Source organism: Salvelinus fontinalis, chromosome 7 (assembly GCF_029448725.1).
Source record: "Salvelinus fontinalis isolate EN_2023a chromosome 7, ASM2944872v1, whole genome shotgun sequence".
NCBI classification, from domain to species: domain Eukaryota; kingdom Metazoa; phylum Chordata; class Actinopteri; order Salmoniformes; family Salmonidae; genus Salvelinus; species Salvelinus fontinalis.
In genome coordinates this window covers 15,261,819-15,286,702 of record NC_074671.1, presented here as the reverse complement: position 1 = coordinate 15,286,702, position 24,884 = coordinate 15,261,819, and the positions used below count along the sequence as shown (strand labels likewise).

The following is a 24,884-nucleotide window of genomic DNA, read 5'->3' as shown; positions in this document are numbered from 1 at the left end:
CCCTCTGCTGTTAGCTGTGCCATGTGTTTCTCTTCCTCCTCCCTCTGCTGTTAGCTGTGCCATGTGTTTCTCTCCTTCCTCCTTCAATGCTGTTAGCTGTGCCATGTGTTTCTCTCCTTCCTTCTTCACTGCTGTTAACTGTGCCATGTGTTTCTCTTCCTCCTCCCTCTGCTGTTAGCTGTGCCATGTGTTTCTCTCCTTCCTCCTTCAATGCTGTTAGCTGTGCCATGTGTTTCTCTCCTTCCTTCTTCACTGCTGTTAACTGTGCCATGTGTTTCTCTTCCTCCTCCCTCTGCTGTTAACTGTGCCATGTGTTTCTCTTCCTCCACCCTCTGCTGTTAGCTGTACCATGTGTTTCTCTTCCTCCGCCCTCTGCTGTTAGCTGTGCCATGTGTTTCTCTTCCTCCGCCCTCTGCTGTTAGCTGTGCCATGTGTTTCTCTTCCTCCTCCCTCTGCTGTTAGCTGTGCCATGTGTTTCTCTTCCTCCTCCCTCTGCTGTTAGCTGTGCCATGTGTTTCTGTCTCTCCTCTTCACTGCTGTTAGCTGGGCCATGTGTTTCTCTTCCTCCTCCCTCTGCTGTTAGCTGTGCCATGTGTTTCTGTCTCTCCTCCTTCACTGCTGTTAGCTGTACCATGTGTTTCTCTCCTTCCTCCTTCACTGCTGTTAGCTGTACCATGTGTTTCTCTCCTTTCTCCTTCACTGCTGTTAGCTGTACCATGTGTTTCTCTTCCTCCTCCCTCTGCTGTTAGCTGTGCCATGTGTTTCTCTCCTTCCTCCTTCACTGCTGTTAGCTGTACCATGTGTTTCTCTTCCTCCTCCCTCTGCTGTTAGCTGTGCCATGTGTTTCTGTCTCTCCTCTTCACTGCTGTTAACTGTGCCATGTGTTTCTCTCCTTCCTCCTTCACTGCTGTTAGCTGTGCCATGTGTTTCTCTCCCTTCTCCTTCACTGCTGTTAGCTGTGCCATGTGTTTCTCTCCTTCCTTCTTCACTGCTGTTAGCTGGGCCATGTGTTTCTCTTCCTCCTCCTTCACTGCTGTTAGCTGTACCATGTGTTTCTCTCCCTTCTCCTTCACTGCTGTTAGCTGTGCCATGTGTTTCTCTCCCTTCTCCTTCACTGCTGTTAGCTGTACCATGTGTTTCTCTTCCTCCTCCCTCTGCTGTTAGCTGTGCCATGTGTTTCTCTTCCTCCTCCCTCTGCTGTTAGCTGTGCCATGTGTTTCTCTTCCTCCTCCCTCTGCTGTTAGCTGTGCCATGTGTTTCTGTCTCTCCTCCTTCACTGCTGTTAGCTGGGCCATGTGTTTTTCTCCCTTCTCCTTCACTACATTTAGCTGGGCCATGTGTTTTTCTCCCTTCTCCTTCACTACATTTAGCTGGGCCATGTGTTTCTCTCGCTCCTCTTTAAGTTCTCTCACCTCAGTCCGGAGTGCAGCCTGCTGTTCTGCTCTGTTTTGTGGGTCGGTTCTGTCTGGAGTGTGTGGACTAGGTCTCTGAGCTCCACCATATCTCTCACCAGCTCTGTGAATTTGCAGGGCAGTTCGAGGATGAGGTGTGATCAGACACACTCAGGATGGGGGAGTAATCACAGAGAGAGAGATCTTTTCCTGCTGTGCTCTCTCTTTAATCCCGTAAAAGTCCTGCTGGAACTGCATGAGGAGGCCCTGCACCATTACTGTTCCAGACGCGTATACGTTGACAGAGGTTGTTTCAATTTCCTCAATGTCTAGTATTGAGTTTCCACCCTGGGACAATACCCTCTCTCTTGACATTGGGGTAGTGTGCTCTTATAGCACTGTGCCATGCCAGGGGATGGTCTGTGTTAATATAACACTGTGCCATGCCAGGGGATGGTCTGTGTTAATATAGCACTGTGCCATGCCAGGGGATGGTCTGTGTTAATATAGCACTGTGCCATGCCAGGGGATGGTCTGTGTGGAAAATTAAGTTGCTTACGTTCCCCTCTTTGTAGCAGTCAGCAAATAGGGTCTCTGGATTGTCCTTGAGGAGCTTGTTTTTGTACATATTCTGTACACTGATATTATTTATATTGAAGGTGTACTGTACTGTGATGACATCTGCACAGGGATATGCCATGGACTTAGAAGGCCTCTGCATTTAGGTGCGGGAGGCTGTGAAACTCTCCTGCCAGAGTTTTCACACATCTCACTTCACACTTCAGTGCTAATTGAAGTTGCAGCCAGGTCAGTTCGGTCCTAACAGCTTGGTAACTTAGTAGCCTATTTACTTAGCTTTATATAAGAAAATGACCTAGAGATTACTGAATATTACTCACTCAGTCTTGTGATGGATGGTATTTCCTGGTTCCGCTGTGTTTCTTCTGCAGGTTTTGGTTTGTTAAAGTTTTTTCTTGATAATCCTTGGTAGTAATCCATTCAGGAAATTAGTCCAAAATCAAGGTTTTAGGAATGTAATTTGAATTTAGATTGAAGATTTTGATGTAGAAGGTAGTAAATCCTGTGTAAATCCTGGTGAAAAAAATCTTAGTTTATCTACATTTATCCAACTCTAATTGTATTTAATTTAGCAGAAAGGTGTGGATCGAGGCTGATGGACAGAGGTGATGGGAGCCGCACCCAGTGCCATAAGTTCATAGGGAGGAGAGATCTGTTGTTACAAACCGCCCTCACAGCTTCTTTGGCCCCAACTGCCTCTCCACCTTTCCAGTCATCTCTTTATTTTTCTTAGTCTCCCTGTTTTTCTCTTTTTCCTTCTTTCTCTCTATACCTGTAGCCTACCAACAGCTGTTTGGATGCTTTATTTTTGCATTTACAAACTGTTGTTATTTTCTTCGCCAACACCAACAGATTTATAAACATTATGGATGTGAGTTTTTCAGGGTGAAATATTCCCTGGGCTCTGCCCTCGTGCTACGCCGTAAGAGTGACCACATGAGTTCCGCTGGGTGAGACAAGACCCCCACGGTGCACATCGGAGTAGCCTACTACCAGCTCTGTGCTGCCTGCTACCATGGAGCGTTCACGGGTCAGTCTGCTGCTCCTCACGCTCTGCCTTTTACTTACGGTGAGTAGACTAATTGACCCGGCAACATTTGTCATCTATAGGCTACTAATGGACTTTCAGAAATCATGCATGTTTATAAGTGTGTGTGGGTGCACGGCTGTATGAGACAGACCTTCCTATTCCTAGAGAGCTGGAGACTCATTCAGAATTGTATGTGTAAGTATGAGACCAGATGTAGACAAACTGTGGTTTATCGATCTTTCTCAACTAACCCCAAATATGATTCATATTTCTAATCAAGACTGGTCTCTTAGAATAGTTGATACCCAGCTAACAACAAACGTTCCCACAACTTTAGAGAATGTTCCCTTAAGAGTCTCATTAGGTCATAGGAATGTTCCAGCGATGTGCAAGGAATGTTTCCAAGAGACCATTCCCTTAATGTCAAATATAACTTACCCAGAACGTGGTTAGCATGTTCTCAGAACTTAAGAAATGAATGTTCTAGACACATTTCATGTGTCCAGTTTTCTGTGGTTTAGGAGAATATTCCATCAACGTCCCACCAAACATACATAGAACGTAGTTGCCATGTTTCTAAGAACATAAGATAGGAATGTTCTAGACATGTTAAATGAGAACGCTGCAAGAACATTCATGTGTCTAGTTTTCTGTGGGTTAGGAAAATATTCCATCAATATTCCACGAAACATACACAGAACATGGAAATATTATTTATCTATCTTTATTACCATAATGTCTAAATATTTCTCCTCTTTCATGCATTTCTGGAACCATTTCTGGTGTTTGCATTTGACTAAAATGTTGTTCTCTTTCTCCTCAATTAACTCAAAATAATGGGAGCATTTCCGCTTGGAAAGGTTAAGCGTGGTAACAACAAGGAGGCCATCTTTCTTTGATTTTCAACTTTACAGTAGCCTATTGGAAGCGAGTTAACCTACTGCATGAATTCCATTAGCATGAGACAAAGCTTTAAACACACTGGTAGAGATATGCTTCTTAAAGTAATATACAGCTAAATGTAATAATATTACTATATTTGAAGACAGTAACTCGTTATATTACTCCGTTACTGGTCCCAAGTGCTTCTGTTACAATTAGTATTTTTTCCACATTAAAACGTGTTGTGTATTGATTTGTTATAACTGGCATCATCATTGTTTAAATGGCAAATTTGAGAAAGTATTGACATGCTACTGTAAATATACAGTATATGGTAACCATGTTCTGGGTATGTTTCTATCAGAAGCTACGCTACCACCTGGGCCATGTTTCTATCAGAAGCTACGCTACCACCTGGGCCATGTTTCTATCAGAAGCTACGCTACCACCTGGGCCATGTTTCTATCAGAAGCAACGCTACCACCTGGGCCATGTTTATATCAGAAGCTACGCTACCACCTGGGCCATGTTTCTATCAGAAGCAACGCTACCACCTGGGCCATGTTTCTATCAGAAGCAACGCTTCCACCTGGGCCATGTTTCTATCAGAAGCAACGCTACCACCTGGGCCATGTTTCTATCAGAAGCAACGCTACCACCTGGGCCATGTTTCTATCAGAAGCAACGCTACCACCTGGGCCATGTTTCTATCAGAAGCAACGCTACCACCTGGGCCATGTTTCTATCAGAAGCAACGCTACCACCTGGGCCATGTTTCTATTAGAAACAACGCTACCACCTGGGCCATGTTTCTATCAGAAGCAACGCTACCACCTGGGCCATGTTTCTATCAGAAGCAACGCTACCACCTGGGCCATGTTTCTATTAGAAACAACGCTTCCACCTGGGCCATGTTTCTATCAGAAGCAACGCTACCACCTGGGCCATGTTTCTATCAGAAGCAACGCTACCACCTGGGCCATGTTTCTATCAGAAGCAACGCTACCACCTGGGCCATGTTTCTATCAGAAGCAACGCTACCACCTGGGCCATGTTTCTATCAGAAGCAACGCTACCACCTGGGCCATGTTTCTATCAGAAGCAACGCTACCACCTGGGCCATGTTTCTATTAGAAACAACACTACCACCTGGGCCATGTTTCTATCAGAAGCAACAAATGAGGAATGTTCCAGATAGAAATCCAATGAAGGGAGCAGATGCGATTCCTTATCAGAGACACGTTTGTTCTACATGGTATATGCAGTGCTTAATTTGAGCTGGATCCTGACAGAACAGAATGAGATTCACTTTCTATGATCTTTCTCCCTCTGCTCTGATAGACATGAGCCAGCAACTCTCATCTTTCCAGAGGTGCACTTCATCATTTATTTCCTTATAGAGTCATAGCTGTTTGAAGGGTTCTGGAGGAACTGCAGCAACCCTGATACATTGAAATGCATTTGCCAAAGTTATATAATTACTGGTGTCTGTTCAGAAATAAATTAAATAATTCAGAATAGACTACTACATCATGAGAAGGCCTAGAATTTAGACACAGAGGATCATTGGCTTATTTTTTAAATAGCCTAGCTGTGGATTGTAGCCCAATAACAAGGAATAGCCTACAATCGGGAACACACGGCAAATCTGTCAGTGAAAAAACAGCATGCAGACTAAACAGGCCTTTGGCAATATTTCAAATACAATTGAGGGAAAACACAGGTTGGAAAGCAAATGGCTCCTGCTGAAAAGACTGTGCTGTAGGCTACCAAAATATTTAATCAACTTCCAAATATTGTTTTACAAAGTTAAACATAGGGCGGCGCATAATTGCCCCAGCGTCGTCCGGGTTATGGTTTGGCCGGGGTAGGCCGTCATTGTAAATAAGAATTTGTTCTTAACTGACTTGCCTAATTAAATAAAGGTTAAATAAATCAAATCAAAAAATTACCCGAAATAACGGAAAACTGAACACTCAAACATTAAGGGAACACTATGGGTAAAATTACAAAAACGTTCTTTCTCCCTAGAATTGTTAGCTGGGTATGTTGGCTCTACAGTCAGAAGAATCAGGTGAATCCTGTCTGTGTGATGCTGAGCATCTATGGGAAATGGGTCAGGTGTGTGTGTGTGTGTGTGTGTGTGTGTGTGTGTGTGTGTGTGTGTGTGTGTGTGTGTGTGTGTGTGTGTGTGTGTGTGTGTGTGTGTGTGTGTGTGTGTGTGTGTGTGTGTGTGTGTGTGTGTGTGTGTGTGTGTGTGTGTGTGTGTGTGTGTGTGTGTGTGTGTGTGTTTGTGTGTGTGTGTGTGTTACTTTTTTCCTCCTTTTTCTTTTTTTCTTTCTGTTATTCTTTTTTTTCTTTTTTAAACAATTTTTGCAGAGTTAGTTTACTTCCTTCCTTCCTCTCCTTCCTCTATAAAAGGACCCAGGAGGAGCACCAGAGAGACCTGGTACCACTGGATCTCTCTCTCTCTAACACACACACACAGCATCAGGACATTGAGAACTGGATATAAATATATATCATAAAGACGTGTCATATTATAGGGTGTTACGTGTCTCCAGGTTTGATAGGCAGTGGGGAGGTCACGTGTGATTGATTGAGACGGGTACAGGGAACTGTGTGATTGGTTGAGACGGTCATGAGGTGATGTGTTATTGGTTGTTTGTGTTCTGGTGACAGGTAGCTTAGCTCCAAAAGGAACACAGCTCCTCAGAGGATGCGGACGATGCGGGGATGGAGTTGGAGAGTGTAAACACAGTGATAGTCCTGAACTGTGGCCAAGCGAAGCTGCTATTTCACAATAGAAACAAAACAGACCACCCAGCTGAACTTCACTCACACACACACGCATGACATACACGCGCACCCGCGCACACACACAATACAAGCATATAAACACCACACACAGTTTCTGCTTATCTGTGAGTAAATATCCTAAAGCCTGCAAGTCAGAAGACATACGTAGTGTTTGTGTGAAGGGGGGTGGGGGGGGGGTGGGGGAATCATGATTAGTACCCGATGGCTTTAACCCTCTACACCAGTAGTTCCCAAACTTTTTATAGTTCCATACCCCTTCAAACATTCAACCTCCAGCTGCGTACACCCTCTAGCACCACGGACAGCGCAAGCCCGTAAGCCTGCCAAACAAACACTATACAATGCATTTCTTAAACATAAGAATACGTGTTCGTTTTTGTCACAACCTGGCTCGCGGGCAGTGACAAAGAGCTCTTATAGGACAAGGGCACAAATAATAATATAATAATAATCAATAATTTTGCTCTTTATTTAGCCATCTTACATATACAATATTTAGTTTATCAAAAATAGTGAATAACTCACCACAGGTTAATGAGAAGGGTGTGCTTGAAAGGATGCACATAACTCTGCAGTGTTGGGTTGTATTGGAGAGAGTCTCAGTCTTAAATCATTTTCCACACACAGTCTGTATTTAGTTATGCTAGTGAGGGCCAAGAATCCACTCTCATATAGGTACGTGGTCACAAAGGGCATCAGTGTCTAAACAGCACGATTTGCCAAGGCAGGATACTCTGAGCGCAGCCCTATCCAGAAATCTGGCAGTGGCTTCTGATTAAATTACATTTTCACAGAACCACTTGTTGCAATTTTGATGAGGCTCTCTTGTTCAGATATCGGTAAGTGGACTGGAGGCAGGGCATTAAAAGGGATAGTCCATCCAGTTGTTTGAGTTGTCCGTTTCAGGAAAGTACATGCGTAATGCGACCCCAACTCACTCAGGTGCTTCGCTATATCACATTTGACATTGTCCGTAAGCTTGAGTTCATTTGCACACAAAAAAATCATACAATGATGGAAAGACCTGTGTGTTGTCCTTGTTAATGCAGACAGAAAAGAGCTCAAACTTCTTAATCATAGCCTCAATTTTGTCCCGCACATTGAATATTGTTGCGGAGAGTTTCTGTAATCCTAGATTCAGGTCATTCAGGTGAGAAAAAACATCACCCAGATAGGCCAGTCGTGTGAGAAACTCGTCATCATGCAAGCGGTCAGACAAGTGAACATTTTGGTCAATAAATTTAAGCTTGTCTCTCAATTAAAAAAAACGTGTCAATATTTTGCCCCTTGATAACCAGGGCGTTACATGGTCGCTGCCCATATCATTGCATAATGCAGAAAATACACGAGAGTTCAGGGGCAGTCAACCATTTTCACTGTAGTGTCCAAAACGTCTTTCAAGCTGGCAGCAAGAGCCTCTCGGTGGATGCTGCAGTGTACCCAAGTGGCATCAGGAGCAACTGCTTGCACGCGCGTTACCACTCCACGTCATGGCTTTTACACCCCTAGTACAGATACCAACACATCTTGACCACCAAAGTCCATTTGATGTCACAAAGCTGTCCTGTACTTTTTCTTTTCACCCCTTTTTTCTCCCCAATTTCGTGGTATCCAATTTGTAGTAGTTACAGTCTTGTCTCATCGCTGCAACTCCCGTACGGACTCGGGAGATGCGAAGGTCGAGAGCCATGCGTCCTCCGATACACAACCTAACCGCACTGCTTCTTGACACAGCGCGCCTCTAACCCGGAAGCACCAATGTGTCGGAGGAAACACCGTACACCTAGCTCCCCTGGCCAGCATGCACTGTGCCCGGCCCGCCACAGGAGTCGCTAGTGCACGATGAGACAAGGATATCCCTGCCGGCCAAACCCTCCCTAACCCGGACAACGCTGGGCCAATTGTGCGTCGCCCCATGGACCTCCCGGTCGTGGCAAGCTGCGACAGAGCCTGGGCTCGAACCCAGAATCTCTGGTGGCACAGCTAGCACTGTGATGCAGTGCCTTAGACCACTGCGCCACCCGGGAGGCCCTGCTGTCCACTACTTTAAAAATATCCTCTCATGTTGTCCTGTTTTCCAGAAGAGGATGTCTTCCTTAATTGACCCCCTATAAACGTAACGGACATATACCAGGAGCTGTGCCAGGTCCCCCACGTCTCTTAACTCATCCAGCTGTAACGCATATTAATCACTGGCTTTTATGCGAAGCAGCAATTGTTTCAAAACATCTCCTGCCATGTCACTGATGCGTCCTGAAACAGTGTTGTTTGATGAAGTCATTGTCTGTGTAGTTTTTTTGGCCTTTTCCCCAGCATTGTCCCAGCCATATCCACGGCAGCAGGAATAATTAAGTCCACCACAATAGTATGGGGCTTGTCTGTCCTAGCCATCCGGTAGCTCACCATATAAGACGCTTCTAGCCCCTTCTCATTAATGGTATCTGTTGCTTTTATACATGTCTTACTACTCGAAAGTCATATTTTTTCTCGCTCAAAAACTCCAGTGGCTTATTTTTCAAATTGGCATGTTTTGTTTCTAAATGTCTGCGCAAGAGCGAAGGTTTCCCGCAAGAGAGTAGCGTTTAATGTGATTGGATGTTAATTAGTTTACTAGGCTACCTGTATTTGACATTGTGTTGTTATTTCGCTGAACACTAGATGATTTCATTTTATTTTCCAGTGAAACGAGGATACTCATGTGAGAAAAAAACCTCACCCAAATGTATAGCCCCGTTGAAAAATATAAATGTACTGTTTGAAAATGTGAAGATTTTTTTATTTATTCTTATTCTTATTCTTTTGTTTTTTAAGTGAATCACATTTTTATTTGGCATACCCCCGACGGCATCGCGCGTACCCCAGTTTGGGAATACCTGCTCTACACATAGTGAGCTATGTCTAACGGAATGAAAGAATCTCTCTCTGTCTCCCTCTTTCTTTGTATATTTCCACCTCCCTACACCGCCCCTCTCTCTTTCCACCCTCCTGTCTCTCTCCATCTCTCACAGTGTTTCTCCTCTGTTCCAATATTCCTAATGGTACAGACAATATGGAGAGGGGATGAGGAGAGGAGATGAGGAGACGAGGAGATGAGGAGACGAGGAGAGGAGGCAGTAAAGACCGTTGAGACACTGACTGTTTTTCTACTTCCTCTCTGTCCAGGAAGTCACCGGGAGAAATCCCACATGTCACTTCATCTGGGAGCTGCAGAGGGCGGAACTAGAATGTCACAATCAGCTGGAGAAACAATCACTAGAGCCTCCCGGTAGACATGCATGCTTGCACGCACACAAGTACACACACAAGTACACACACATACACACACACACACCCATCCACACACACACACACACACACACACGGAAACCTGACCCATTTCCTATAGATGCTCAGCAACACACAGACAGGATTCACCTGATTCTTCTGACTGTAGAGCCAACAAAATACCCAGCTAACAATTCTAGGGAGAAAGAACGTTTTTGTAATGTTACCCGTAATGTTCCCTTAATGTTTGAGTGTCGAGTTTTCTGTTATTTAGGGGAACAACTATGTTTTAAAGTTAGGATAACATTCCCTTAATGTCAAACAGAATTTATCATACACATTTACACGCACACACACACACACACACATGTACACACACACACATCTATACACACATACATACAAACACATACATACACGCACGCACGCACGCACGCACGCGCACACACACACACACACACACACACACACACACACACACACACACACACACACACACACACACACACACACACACACACACACACACACACACACACACACACACACACACACACACTGTGGCAGTGTGGACAGCTCCTGAAGACCTCCACAGTGTGGAATCAAACATCCAGCCTCTCCCGGTTGTGACATGCATGTTTGTGGGTGTGTGTTCACTGTGTGTGTGTGTGTGTGTGTTTGTGTGTTTGTGTGTGTGCGTGCGTGCGTGCGTGCGTGCGTGTGTGCGTGCGTGTGTGCGTGTACGTGTGTAGGCTGTGGTGGTCTATGGGACAACATCTCATGTTGGGCCCCAGCAGCAGTAGGGGAAGAGGTGACTCTCTCCTGCCCCCCTGCTCTCACACACCTCTTCGGACGACATGGTAAACACACATCCATCCTTCCATCCTTCCATTGACCGTACTGTACAGCCTCCTTATATTGCTGTTTATCCTCTCTGTCAGGTACCTTTAGTAGGAACTGTACTGAGGCTGGCTGGTCTGACATCTACCCCAGCATCAGCACTGTCTGCTGGTCCAGCGACAACAAACCTAACAAGGTAGGTCTGCCACAGCAACTCCAAAGTTAGTAACCCATTATGGTGTAGGAACTGTGACCGTTAAACCAGAACGGACTCCACTAAATCACTACAGAGTCAGACACTGCACTGAGCTGGGACAGGTTATTCAGTCAGTTGTGCCTCAGATGGAATCCTCTCCTTTGTCTGCTTGGTATTGGTGGATTATTGGGTTAAGGAGCCAAGGAAAATTACTTTCGAACCCACCAAACATTTCATGTTTCTCATCCCCTACCTCTGATTGTGTGTCTGGTGTGCCAGAGTAGAGAGTCATAGGGCATACATGGCCTGTCCAGGTGGTGTGTCTCTGTGGTATGACAGCCTCTATGGTTGAGTGAGTCCAGACCCTCTCGCGTGTTCCATTGAGATTCCACAGTCAGAGGAGAGGATTCTGTCTGGACGAGGAATGAATTAAAGGGTTCCATTCCTTCCATCTCTGTAGAGAAGAGTCTGGACTGTCTCTCTCCCAGAGGAGGTTCCGGGGTCAAGGTCAGGGGTCAGATGTGAAAGTTTAAAGTTAGTGCTCACTTTTTGGGATAAAATACAAAGCACATAGTTAGGGTTAGAACAGTTTATTATTGGGTGTGTGTGTGCGTGTGTGTGTGTGTGTATGTGTGTGCGCGCTCGCTCGCTCGCGTGTGTCTGAGTCTGAGTCTGATGGTGTCTCAGACTAGGGGAATGTTGTTTATAAGAATGAGAGGGTGATGGGGAGGAGAATGATGAAGAGTAGACAGACTGATACACACACAAACACACACTCACACACACACACTAGCTGCTGTTATTCCCCAACCTCTTGTGATTATAACATCTATGAGAGGGCAGGAGGAATTCATGCAGGGTTGAAGCTAAGCATTGCAGTTGCAACCATGGAGCTGTTGCATTCCAAACTGGTTGTGAAATAAGCTCTTGAAGAGACACAGACTATTTTGACAACAGCAAAGCTTTTTACTGGGCATCCAGAATGTACGCCTATGTGTGCCAGTGTGTGTGTGTTCCGCAGTAGCTGGTGTGTTGCAATATGTGTGTATGTACATGACAGTGTGTGTGTGTGTGTGTGTGTGTGTGTGTGTGTGTGTGTGTGTGTGTGTGTGTGTGTGTGTGTGTGTGTGTGTGTGTGTGTGTGTGTGTGTGTGTGTGTGTGTGTGTGTGTGTGTGTGTGTGTGTGTGTGTGTGTTTCACTCAACCAGCTGCTGTTCTACTCAGTGGTGAAGACTCTGTACACTCTGGGCCACAGTCTCTCAATTATTGCTCTCATCACCTCTACATGCACCCTCTGTCTGATCAGGTAACACACACTCACACACACATACACTCTCTCTCACACACACACACACACACACACACACACACACACACACACACACACACACACACACACACACACACACACACACACACACCCACACACACACACACACACACACACACACACACACACACACACAGGGGTAGTGTTTTGGCAGTGTGTGTGATGTGCTGTGTTTTTAATACATGGGGTTATCAAGGACCTTTTGGATGTTTATAATTCCCATAATTCACAAGTTGACACTGTTTATAAACACTCTTATCCTGACCTCATACCTCCTTTCACACTGTGTGCATGTGTGTGTGTGTTGGTGTGTGTTTGTGTGTGCGTTTGTGTGTGCGTTTGTGTGTGTTGGTGTGTGTGTGTAGGAGGCTCCACTGCACTAGGAACTACATCCATGTGAACCTGTTTGTGTCGTTCATCTTGCGAGCCGTGGCTGTGCTGGTTAAAGACTCTGTCATCTTCTCCCAGAACCAAAACACTGACTGTAGCACACAGCCCTCACTGGTGAGACTCACACTCTATCTATATTGTAAAATGTATGCAAATTCTGTCTCCAAGGACTGTAAATGTGTACAAGTGTTAACGCAGTATAGTAAAATGTGTTATTTGTAGTTGGGCTGTGAAGTTAGTCTGATGTTGTTTAACTCACACTCTGTATGTGCCTGTGTTTTTGTTTTTGTGTATGTGTGCGTGCGTGTGTCTGTGTGTGCATTTGTGCGTGCATGTGTGTGTGTGTGGTGTGTATGTACGTGCGTGTGCGTGTTTGTGTGTGTGTGTGTGTGTGTGTGTGTGTGTGTGTGTGTGTGTGTGTGTGTGTGTGTGTGTGTGTGTGTGTGTGTGTGTGTGTGTACGTTAGGTGGGCTGTAAGGTCAGTTTGGTGATGTTTAACTATTTCATAATGGCTAACTTCTTCTGGCTGCTGGTGGAGGGGCTCTACCTACAGACACTGCTCCTGGTAACCTATTCATATACACACCTCGCTGTCTACCTCACAATCGGCTGGGGTAAGAAGACACACACACACTCTCTCTCTTTAACCATGGCGGTGACACAGAGGGTATTATTCCCAGTATAATAAATGTATGCTCACAGTATAAACACTGTGGTAATATTCTCTCTCTCTCACTACTCTCCGTTTGTCCAATGTCACTTCCTGGACTCGTTGTTATTACTACATCCTTCAGCCCCTGACAGAAGTAGTCCATTGTCTTAATGTTCCCTATGTTTATCAGGTATTGGTTGAGTATTATGGACTGTGTCGTTTATAGGCTGCTGTTTAGTGGCTGTTTAAATTATGGGTCTCAATGAAGTCTGGTTTCCTCTCTCTCTCTCTCTCCCTCCCTCCCTCCCTCCCTCCCTCCCTCCCTCCCTCCCTCCCTCCCTCCCTTCCTTCCTTCCTTCCTTCCTTCCTCCCTCCCTCCCTCCCTCCCTCCCTCCCTCCCTCCCTCCCTCCCTCCCTCCCTCTCTCTCTCTCTCTCTCTCTCTCTCTCTCTCTCTCTCTCTCTCTCTCTCTCTCTCTCTCGCTGTGTCTCTCTCGCTGTGTCTCTCTCAGGGTTACCCTCAGTATTTCTGGTGATCTGGATCTTCTGTAGGATGTATCTGGAAGACACCGAGTGAGTCTGCTCTGACATCATCAACAGTCGACTGAACATCTCCCCATCTCACTAGCTCATCAACATGCGACTAATCAATGTGTGTGTGTGTGTGTGTGTGGGGGTGTGTGTAGCTGCTGGGAGAGGAATGACATTCCTACCCCTAGGAGGGTGATCAACTGGCCCATAATGGCGTCTGTGATAGTGAGTATCAGTAGAGCAGTAATGGCATCCCAGTATCAGCAAGCCCTTTGAGTCACTGAACAAACTAGCAGAAACAGGGTTGGGCTGCTGTCTCCATTAGAGCCAAAATGGGGTCTCATGTCTAGAGCTGTTGCGGTGACTGTATTACCGCCATACCGGCGGTCACGAGTCATGAAGGCAGTCAAATTCCACATGACCGTTTAGTCACGGTAATTAGGCTTCTCCAAGCTCTGATGCTACTGATGGTCATTAGTAACCTACCAAACTTGCTAACTGCCTGTTACTCAGCACTCTATTGTCCCTCTAACCACTCTGACATCAATGCAAATGTGATCGAAAATCTAATCAAACACTTCATGAGAGTCCATGAGCTCATGTTGCGCAACATTTCTATAGGCTATGCTTTTGCGCCAGAAAACAGAGTGATGGCCTCTACTAAAAAGCTTTCTATTGGCTAGGCCTACTATATTTATTTCTCAACGTTCCTAATATTAAGTACATTGCTTATATTTACAACAGGAGTATAGCCTACCTGGCTGGCATGAAAATAAACCACGGGTAAAAGCGTAAAAGCTTTGTATTTTTTCCCGCTGCTGATATTTCAATACAGGTGCATGATAATGGTCCATTCTAAATTAAAACAAATGTAACACATATATTATTTAGTATATGTAAAGACCAGATTAAATCAAGAATAGTCTGATGGGTGATCACTTGTGAATGATGCCCAGCGTAAGAAACAATGCCTTTTTTTGCGACTTTTTCTAATCATAGTTGTACACCTCATGTAGCCTAGCCCATAGTCCTATATGTTTTAATAAGGTTAGTATCATACCTCATGTAGCCTAGCCCATAGGTCTATATGTTTTAATAATAAAAGCATTACATGCATAATTGCATATGCGGTCACTTTTGATAATGGTGACATAGCCTACTGCTGTGTGTGCATTGCTGCGCTTATAATGTGAAGAAATAGCCTAATAGTTTATCAACATTTTAAGCTAAACTTTCTGATCTGTTGCGTAAAAACATTTTTGGGATGCTGGTGGTTGTATTAATTTGTGATCTATCGCATCCCACAACTGTCCCAGACTATGTTAGGAATATTTATTTCTCGCACAGAATAGAATAGGTGGACGTTTGTACTATGGGGGATAGTAGATTGACATAGGCTAGTACTTTTGCTGTTTGTTAGGCCTACTCATCTTGCTGGCTGACGAAAAGTAAATGTGGATAGTTCTTCCAGTATCTTCAATATGCACCTCGGAAATAGATAAGGACACGCAGTTGAGTTACGGATGTGTCTGTCTTCACTTGTAGCCTGTGAGAAAGACCCGATCACGTGATGGAGCGCACAGCACTCAGGGAGATGGGCATAACGGCCACTGGACACAAAAGGCATGGATTGTTTTAGGGTGCATTACGGCCACACAAAGGGAATGCCGCTGTGAAATTCTAGGCATTATCAAGTGTTTGTCAAATTGTGAATGAGTGACTGATGTAGTGTGTACAGCCTTGTGCAAAAAAAAACAAAGCAGAGCTCATGCCTTTCAAGGCACTTTTTTCAAATCATCATTGCAGTCGCATCATGCAGCCTTAGAATGTATAAAAAATCTAAACATAGCCCGTTTGTAAAACAACGAAAGTTACATTAATAACTCTAAATTAAGCATATAGGAGTACCAATTTTTTTGTTAACCGACCAAAACAGAATATCCGCATGTGCACACCTCCTCAAATCGTTTGGAGAAAAGATTCTTTATATTTTATTCAGCTTTGTTCATTTGTATTCTTCATACTATAAAATAATGCCAAGGAAGTCTAAGAAAATCTTGTCTGCTAAATGAACTAGTGTAGCCCACAGCCTCTTGGCATAGCCAGATCAGGACCTAACTTCAGGACAACTCAGAGTATGCTATTCTTCTGAAATAGACTACTTTTTATTCATATCATGCTTCTAAAATAAACCATGGATTCATTGTGAAGGTGTAGGTTATATTGCATGGATTTATTAGACTTTTTAAAATGCAAATGTTTCTAAGGTCAGCATCAGTGGCTTGTGTGTGGAAGCCAGGAGATGCTAAATGTGAGGTTTTTCACCATTTTTTAACTAGGCAAGTCAGTTGAGAACAAATTCTTATTTTTTAATGACGGCCTAGGAACAGAGGGTAAACTGCCTTGTTCAGGGGCAGAACAATAGATTTCTACCATGTCAGCTTGGGGATTCGATCTTGCAACCTTTCGGTTACTAGTCCAACACTCTAACCACTAGGCTACCTGCAGCCACGGTCAATTACAGTCAATTACCATGAGACCGACAGTTATTGCTTTACAATCATTGGCTGATGAAATTTCATGACCACCACTGCTCTACTACTCATGTCCTACTCATTCTTATGGAGGTCTCTTGTCTCATCAGATCAACTTTGTTCTGTTCATCAGTATCATCCGTATCCTAGTCCAGAAACTACTCTGCTCTGACGTGGGCGGGAACAACCAATCACAGTACAGGTACCCCTCCAACAACCAATGATAATACAGATATTCTCTCAACAACCAATCACATTTGTTTAGATTATTCTTACACACCTGTGTGTTGCAGGTGTCTGGCTAAGTCCACCCTGCTGCTGATTCCTCTATTTGGAGTCAACTACATGGTGTTTGTCTACCTGGTGGAGACAGAGAGCGACAGGATGGCAGAATACAAGATTATCTTTGACCTGGGACTGGGGTCATTCCAGGTATACCACTACCTTAACCCCTGATCCTTAACCTTTTACCCCCCTAACCCTAACCCTATCTAGTTTGACCTGGGACTGGGGTCATTCCAGGTATACCACTACCTTAACCCCTGATCTTTAACCTTTTACCCCCCCTAACCCTAACCCTATCTAGTTTGACCTGGGACTGGGGTCATTCCAGGTATACCACTACCTTAACCCCTGATCCTTAACCTTTTACCCCCCTAACCCTAACCATATCTAGTTTGACCTGGGACTGGGGTCATTCCAGGTATACCACTACCTTAACCCCTGATCTTTAACCTTTTACCCCCCCTAACCCTAACCCTATCTAGTTTGACCTGGGACTGGGGTCATTCCAGGTATACCACTACCTTAACCCCTGATCTTTAACCTTTTATCCCCCCTAACCCTAACCCTATCTAGTTTGACCTGGGACTGGGGTCATTCCAGGTATACCACTACCTTAACCCCTGATCTTTAACCTTTTATCCCCCCTAACCCTAACCCTATCTAGTTTGACCTGGGACTGGGGTCATTCCAGGTATACCACTACCTTAACCCCTGATCTTTAACCTTATATCCCCCCTAACCCTAACCCTATCTAGTTTGACCTGGGACTGCGGTCATTCCAGGTATATACATACACTACATGACCAAAAGTATGTGGACACCTGCTCGTCGAACATCTCATTCGAAAATCATGGGCATTAACATGGAGTTGGTCACCCTTTTGCTGCTATAACAGCCTCCACTCTCCTGGGAAGGCTTTCCACTAGATGTTGGAACATTGCTGCAGGGACTTGCTTTCATTCAGCTACAAGAGCATTAGCAAGGCTGGGCACTGATGTTGGGCGATTAGGCCTCTCTCGCAGTCGGCGTTCCAATTCATCCCAAAGGTGTTCGATAGAGTTGAGATCAGGGCTCTGTGCAGGACAGACAAGTTCTTCCACACCAATCTCGACAAACCATTTCTGTATGGACCTGGCTTTGTGCACGGTGGCATTGTCATGCTGAAACAGGAAAGGGCCTTCCCCAAACTGTTGCTACGAAGTTGGAAGCACAGAATTGTTTAGAATGTCGTTACATGCTGTTGCATTAAGATTTCCCTCACTGGATTTCTCTCAACTAAGGGGCCTAGCTTGAACCATGAAAAACAACCCCAGACCATGATTCCTCATTTACCAAACTTTACAGTTGGCACTATGCATTGGGGAAGGTAGCGTTCTCCTGCTATCCACCAAACCCATATTCGTCCGCCGGACTGCTCTAGTGTCCAATGGTGGCGAGCTTTACACCACTCCAACCGACGCTTGGCAGTGTGCATGGTGATCTTAAAACCTGTTATGGCTGCAGCCCGACGCCGGTACACCTGTGACAACATCCCCCACCCCCCCCCCACACTGATTAGCATCGCTAGCATAGCGTCACAATTAAATAGTAGCATCTAAATATCATTAAATCACAAGTCCAAGACACGAAATGAAAGATACAGATCTTGTGAATAAAGCCACCATTTCAGATTTTTAAAATGTTTTACAGGGAAGACAAAATATGTAAATCTATTAGCTAACCATGTTAGCAAAAGACACCATTTTTCTTTGTCCACCATTTTTTCTCTCCACCAGTAGCTATCACCAATTCGGCTAAACTAAGATATGATAGCCACTAACCAAGAAAAAACCTCATCAGATGACAGTCTGATAACATATTTATTGTATAGGATAGGTTTTGTTAGAAAAATGTGCATATTTCAGGTATAAATCATAGTTTACAATTGCACCCACCATCACAACTCGACTAGAATAAATACACAGAGCAACGTGTATTACCAATTTACTCATCATAAAACATTTCTTAAAAATACACAGCACATAGCAATGGAAAGACACAGATCTTGTGAATTCAGACAATATTTCAGATGTTCTAAGTGTTTTACAGCGAAAACACAATAAATCGTTATATTAGCATACCACATATGCAAACGTTACCCGACCATTGATTCAAGCCAAAGAGAGCGATATAGTTATCATCGCCAAAATATATTAATTTTTTCACTAACCTTCTCAGAATTCTTCCGATGACACTCCTGTAACATCATATTACAACATACATATAGAGTTTGTTCGAAAATGTGCATATTTAGCCACAAAAAACGTGGTTATACAATGACAATACTAGCAAAACTAGCCTGAAAATGTCGGTCGCCATCTTTCACAGTGATCTTGTCTCATGGATATCTATTCATAAACTTGACTAAAAAAATATAAGTTGGACAGCTATCGAAAGACAAATTAGTTCTTAATGCAATCGCTGAATTACATTTCTAAAATTATCCTTACTGTGCAATACAGGGTTCGCCAAGCGAAGCTATACCAAACAAAATGGCGGAATATGCGTTTAAAATTTTTCGACAGAACAACGATTTATCATCTTAAATGTTTCTTACTATGAGGTGATCTTCCATCAGAATCTTGGGCAATGTATCCTTTCTTGGGTCTAATCTTCTTTTGGTCGAAAGATGCCCTCTGTCCGTCGAAATGCCCACTAACGTTCGACCGGGACCCCGAAACGTGCCCAGCGCTTCAAAGAGTATCACATAGAAATGCCTCAAAATCGCACTAAACGGATATAAATTGCTATGAAACGGTTTAAATTAACTACCTTATGATGTTTTTAACACCTATTACGAGTAAAAACATGACCGGCGCTATATTACTGGCTAAACCAAGGCTTGGAAAAAGGTCAGTCCGATGTCCTTCTTGCGTTGAGCGCAGAGTCCAAAAGAACGCTACTTCCGGTATTTGGTGATTTATAGAGGCCATGATTGCGCAATCGACTCCATTCAAATTGTCACCACTTACTGACATCTAGAGGAAGGCGTGGGCAGTGTTTGTATCCTCATAGGATTTACAGGGGCTTTAAAACTGATCTGGAACCAGAGGCCAAGATTTCTGAAAACTCACTCACTGGGAGGAAAAGTGCTGTAGAATGAGTTCTGTTTCACTCAGAGACATAATTCAAACGGCTATAGAAACTAGAGAGTGTTTTCTATCCAATAATAACAATAATATGCATATTGTACGAGCAAGAATTGAGTACGAGGCCGTTTGAAATGGGCACGATTTAACTGGCTACTCAATACGCCCCCTGCAGCCCAAACAGGTTAAGCTTGTGTGCGGCTGCTTGGTCATGCAAACCCATCTTATGAAGCTCCCGATGAACAGTTATTGTGCTGACATTGCTTCCAGAGGTAGTTTGGAACTCAGTGGTGAAGGTTGAATCCGAGGACATTTTTCCGCGCTACGTGCTTCAGCACCTAGCAGTTCCGTTCTGTGAGCTTGTGTGGTCTACTACTTTGCGGCTGAGCCGCTGTTGCTCTTAGACGTTCCTACTTCACAATACAGCACTTACAGTTGACCGGGTCAGCTCTAACAGGGCAGTAATTTGATGAACTGACTTGTTGGAAAGGTGGCATCCTATGACGGTGACACGTTGAAAGTCACTGACCTCTTCAGTAGGGCGATTATACTGCTAATATTTGTCTATGGAGATTGCAAGGCTGGGTGCTCGATTTTATACACCTGTCAGCAACGGGTGTGGCTGAAATACCGGAATCCACTAATTTGAAGGGGTGTCCACATACTTTTATATATACAGTGCATTCAGAAAGTATTCAGACCCCCCACATTTTGCTACACTACAGCCTTATTCAAACATTTATTAAATTGTTTTTTCTCTCATTAATCTACACACAATACCGCATAAAGGGAAAGTGGGATATCTAGTCAATTGGTCAACTGAATGCATTCAACTGAAATGTGTCTTCCGCATTTAACCCAACCCCTGGAACAGGGGCTAGAACAACAGATTTGTACCTTTTAAGCTCAGGTAGTGTGATGGTTTGGGGATACTTTGCTGCCTCAGGACCTGGATGACTTGCCTTAATAGGAACCATGAATTCTGCTCTGTATAAGAGAATTCTACAGGAGAATGTCAGGCCATCCATCTGTGAGCTGAAGCTGAAGTGCAGTTGGGTCATGCAGAAAGACAATGATCCAAAAACACACAATCAAGTCTACATGAAAATGGTTAAAAAGCAGTGACTGTGTGTATTGATACACCATCCAAAGTGTAAATAATAACTTCACCATGCTCAGAGGGATATTCAATAGCTGCCCTTCTTCGGAAAACCTCCCTGATCTTTGTCGTTGAATCTGTGTTTTAAATTCACTGCTCGGCTGAGGTACCTTACAGATAATTGTATGTGTGGGGTACAGAGATGGGGTAGTAATTTAGAAATCATGTTAAACACTATTATTGCACACAGAGGGAGTCCTTGCAACTTTTTATGTGACTTTTAAGCACATTTTTGCTCCTGAACTCATTTAGGCTTGCCATAACAAAAGGGTTGAATACTTTATTGACTCAAGACATTTCAGCTTTTCATTTGTAAACATTTCTAAAAACATAATTCCACTTTGACATTATGGGGTATTGTGTGTATATCAGTGGCACAACATCTACATTTTGAATTCAGGCCGTAATACAACAAAAGGTGGAGAAAGTCAAGGGGTGTGAATACTTTGTGAATACACTGTACAGTGTGTTTTAGAAGCTGAGTTGATGTTGCCATATGATGTGTTCTCCAGGGTCTGGTGATAGCTACTCTCTACTGCTTCCTCAACACCGAGGTGAGCTACTCTTACATTTCACCTCATGTTCTCGATAACCATACTCTCTGAAACTGAATGTGTGTGTGTGTGTGTGTGTGTGTGTGTGTGTGTGTGTATGTGTGTGTGTGTGTGTGTGTGTGTGTGTGTGTGTGTGTGTGTGTGTGTGTGTGTGTGTGTGTGTGTGTGTGTGTGTGTGTGTGTGTGTGTGTGTGTGTGTGCGTGCGTGCGTGCGTGCGTGCGTGCGTGCGTGCGTGCGTGCGTGCGATAAGGTCCAAGGGGAGCTGAAGAGGAAGTGGAGGAGTGTGTCATTAAAGCATTACATCGGGCGGGACTGCCTTCTATATAACGCGTCAATCAGCCGTAACTCCACCCACTTCCAGCGGAACTCCAGAGCCCAGTCCATCCTGCAGACAGAGACTACTTCACTGTGACCCGAAAGTAGTTCCACCTCTGTGGCCCAGGAAGTGGATCTAACACAATATAACCTGGAAGTGGAACTAACTCTCTCTTTGACCATGAAGTGAAGCTGGGGTAAATCAACCAACACAAGTTGAGGGTCAGCTGAAAACTAGTGGAACACTCCCATAAAAGACAGACACTCAATGTTTTACCACAACCGGGAGAGGCTGGATGTTTGATTCCACACTGTGGAGGTCTTCAGGAGCTGTCCACACTGCCACAGTGTGTGTGTGTGTGTGTGTGTGTGTGTGTGTGTGTGTGTGTGTGTGTGTGTGTGTGTGTGTGTGTGTGTGTGTGTGTGTGTGTGTGTGTGTGTGCCTGTGTGCCTATGTGTGTGTGTGTGTGCGTGTGTGTGTGTGTGTGTGTGTGTGTGTGTGTGTGTGTGTGTGTGTGTGTGTGTGTGTGTGTGTGTCTGTGTGCCTATGTGTGTGTGTGTGCGCCTATGTGTGTGTGTGTGTGTGTGTGTGTGTGTGTGTGTGTGTGTGTGTGTGTGTGTGTGTGTGTGTGTGTGTGTGTGTGTGTGTGTGTGTGTGTGTGTGTGTGTGTGTGTGTGTGTGTGTAATGTGTTCTGAAAGCTAATAAAGAACTTCATATATCCTATGTTTATGAGGCAGAAGCCTGGAGCACTGAGCTTTCTGTTTTCCACTGGAATGGGCTTGGCATTCCAGGTATTATATATACACACACACACACACACACGTTAACATTGCCAGATCAAGTGAAGGTGATAATAAAAAAAAGTGAAATAAACAATACAAATGAACAGTAAACATAAGAATACACAAGAATAAAGACATGTCAAATGTCAAATGTCAAATATCATATTATGTATATATACAGTGTTGAAACGATGTGCAAATAGTGAAAGTACAAAGGGAAAATAAATAAATCTGTGTTGTATTTGCAATGGTGTTTGTTCTTAACTGGTTGCACTTTTCTTGTGGCAACAGGTCACAAATCTTGCTGCAGTGATGGCACACTGTGGTATTTCAACCAGTAGATATGGGAGTTTACCAAAATTGGATTCGTTTTTTTGAATTCTTTGTGGATCTGTGTAATCTAAAGGAAATATGTGTCTCTAATATTGTCATACATTTGGCAGGAGGTTAGGAAGTGCAGCTCAGTTTCCACCTCATTTTGCTGGCAGTGTGCACATAGCCTGTCTTCTCTTGAGAGCCAGGTCTGCCTACGGCGGCCTTTCTCAATAGCAAGGCTATGCTCATTGAGTCTGTATATAGTCAAAGCTTTCCTTAAGTTTGGGTCAGTCACAGTGGTCAGGTATTCTGCCACTGTGTACTCTCGGTTTAGGACCAAATAGCATTCTAATTAATTCAGTTTTTTTGTTAATTCTTTCCAATGTGTCAAGTAATTCTCTTTTTGTTTTCTCATGATTTGGTTGGGTTTAATTGTGTTGCTGTCCTGGGGCTCTGTGGGGTCTGTTTGTGTTTGTGAACAGAGCGCCAGGACCAGCTTGCTTAGGTGACTATTCTCCAGGTTCATCTCTCTGTAGGTGATGGCTTTGTTATGGAATGTTTGGGAATCGCTTCCTTTTAGGTGGTGGTAGAATTTAACGTCTTTTTTCTGGATTTTGATAATTAGTGGTATAGGCTTAATTCTGCTCTGCGTGCATTATTTGGTGTTTTACATTGTACATGGAGGATATTTTTGCAGAGTCTCCATTTGGAGTCTATCCCATTTTGTGAATTCTTGGCTGGTGAGCGGACCCCAGACTTCACAACCAAAAAGGGCAATGGGTTCTATAACTGATTCAAGTATTTTTAGCCAGATCCTAACTGGTATGTCGATTTTGTTGTTCCTTTTGATGGCATAGAAGGCCCTTCTTGCCTTGTCTCTCAGCTCATTCACAGCTTTGTGGAAGTTACCTGTGGCGCTGATGTTTAGGCCAAGGTAGGTATAGTTTTTTGTTTGTTCTTGGGCAACGGTGTCTAGATGGAATTTGTATTTGTGGTCCTTGCGACTGGACCTTTTTTGGAACACCAATTATTTTTGTCTTACTGAGATTTAATGTCATGGCCCAGGTATGGCAGAATCTGTGCAGAAGATCTAGGTTCTGCTGTAGGCCCTACTTAGTTGGGGACAGAAGCACCAGATCATCAGCAAACAGTAGACATTTGACTTCAGATTCTAATAGGGTGAGGCTTTGTGCTGCAGACTGTTCTAATGCCCTCACCAATTTGTTGATAAATATGTTGAAGAGGGTGGGGCTTAAACTGCATCCCTGTCTCAACCCACGGCCCTGTGGGAAGAAATGTGTGTGTTTGCCTATTTTAACCACACACGTATTGTTTGTGTACATGGATTTTATAATGTTGTATGTTTTTCCCCAAAAAACACTTTTCATCAATTTGTATAGCAGACCCTCATGCCAAATTGACTCAAAGGCTTTTTTGAAATCAACAAAGCATGAGAAGACTTTGCCTTTGTTTTGGTTTGTTTGTTTGTCAATTAGAGTGCGCAGGGTGAATACGTGGTCTGTCGTATGGTAATTTGTTAAAAAGTAAATTTGACATTTGCTCAGTACATTGTTTTCACTGAGGAAATGTACAAGTCAATGATAATGCAGAGGATTTTCCCAAGGTTGCTGTTGACGCACATTCCACGGTAGTTATTGGGGACAAATTTCTCTACGGTTTTGTGTATTGGCGTGATCAGTCCTTGGATCCAAATATTGGGGAAGATGCTAGAGCTAAGGATGATGTTAAAGAGTTTAAGCCAATTGAAATTTGTTGTCTGTATATTTTATAATTTCATTGAGGATACCATCAACACCACAGGCCTTTTTGGGTTGGAGGGTTTGTGTTTTGTCTCTCTCTCTCTTCCTTTCTTTCTATCTCTCAATTAAATTAAATAAAATTCAAC

At 43.9% G+C, this 24,884-nt stretch overlaps 1 protein-coding gene across 1 annotated transcript; it reads left to right on the top strand.

The window, feature by feature from the left end:
* Nucleotides 1-1,182: 1,182 nt before the first annotated feature.
* On the top strand, nucleotides 1,183-22,911 carry LOC129859045 (vasoactive intestinal polypeptide receptor 2-like). The gene is made up of 13 exons (XM_055928379.1): nucleotides 1,183-3,039; nucleotides 9,865-9,967; nucleotides 10,719-10,826; nucleotides 10,908-11,002; nucleotides 12,211-12,308; nucleotides 12,698-12,836; nucleotides 13,189-13,336; nucleotides 13,885-13,945; nucleotides 14,059-14,128; nucleotides 16,548-16,639; nucleotides 16,731-16,869; nucleotides 21,522-21,563; nucleotides 21,815-22,911. The coding sequence occupies exons 1-13, from the start codon at nucleotides 2,986-2,988 to the stop codon at nucleotides 21,974-21,976; spliced, it is 1,311 nt and encodes a 436-aa protein (XP_055784354.1). The 5' UTR covers nucleotides 1,183-2,985; the 3' UTR covers nucleotides 21,977-22,911.
* Nucleotides 22,912-24,884: the final 1,973 nt, after the last annotated feature.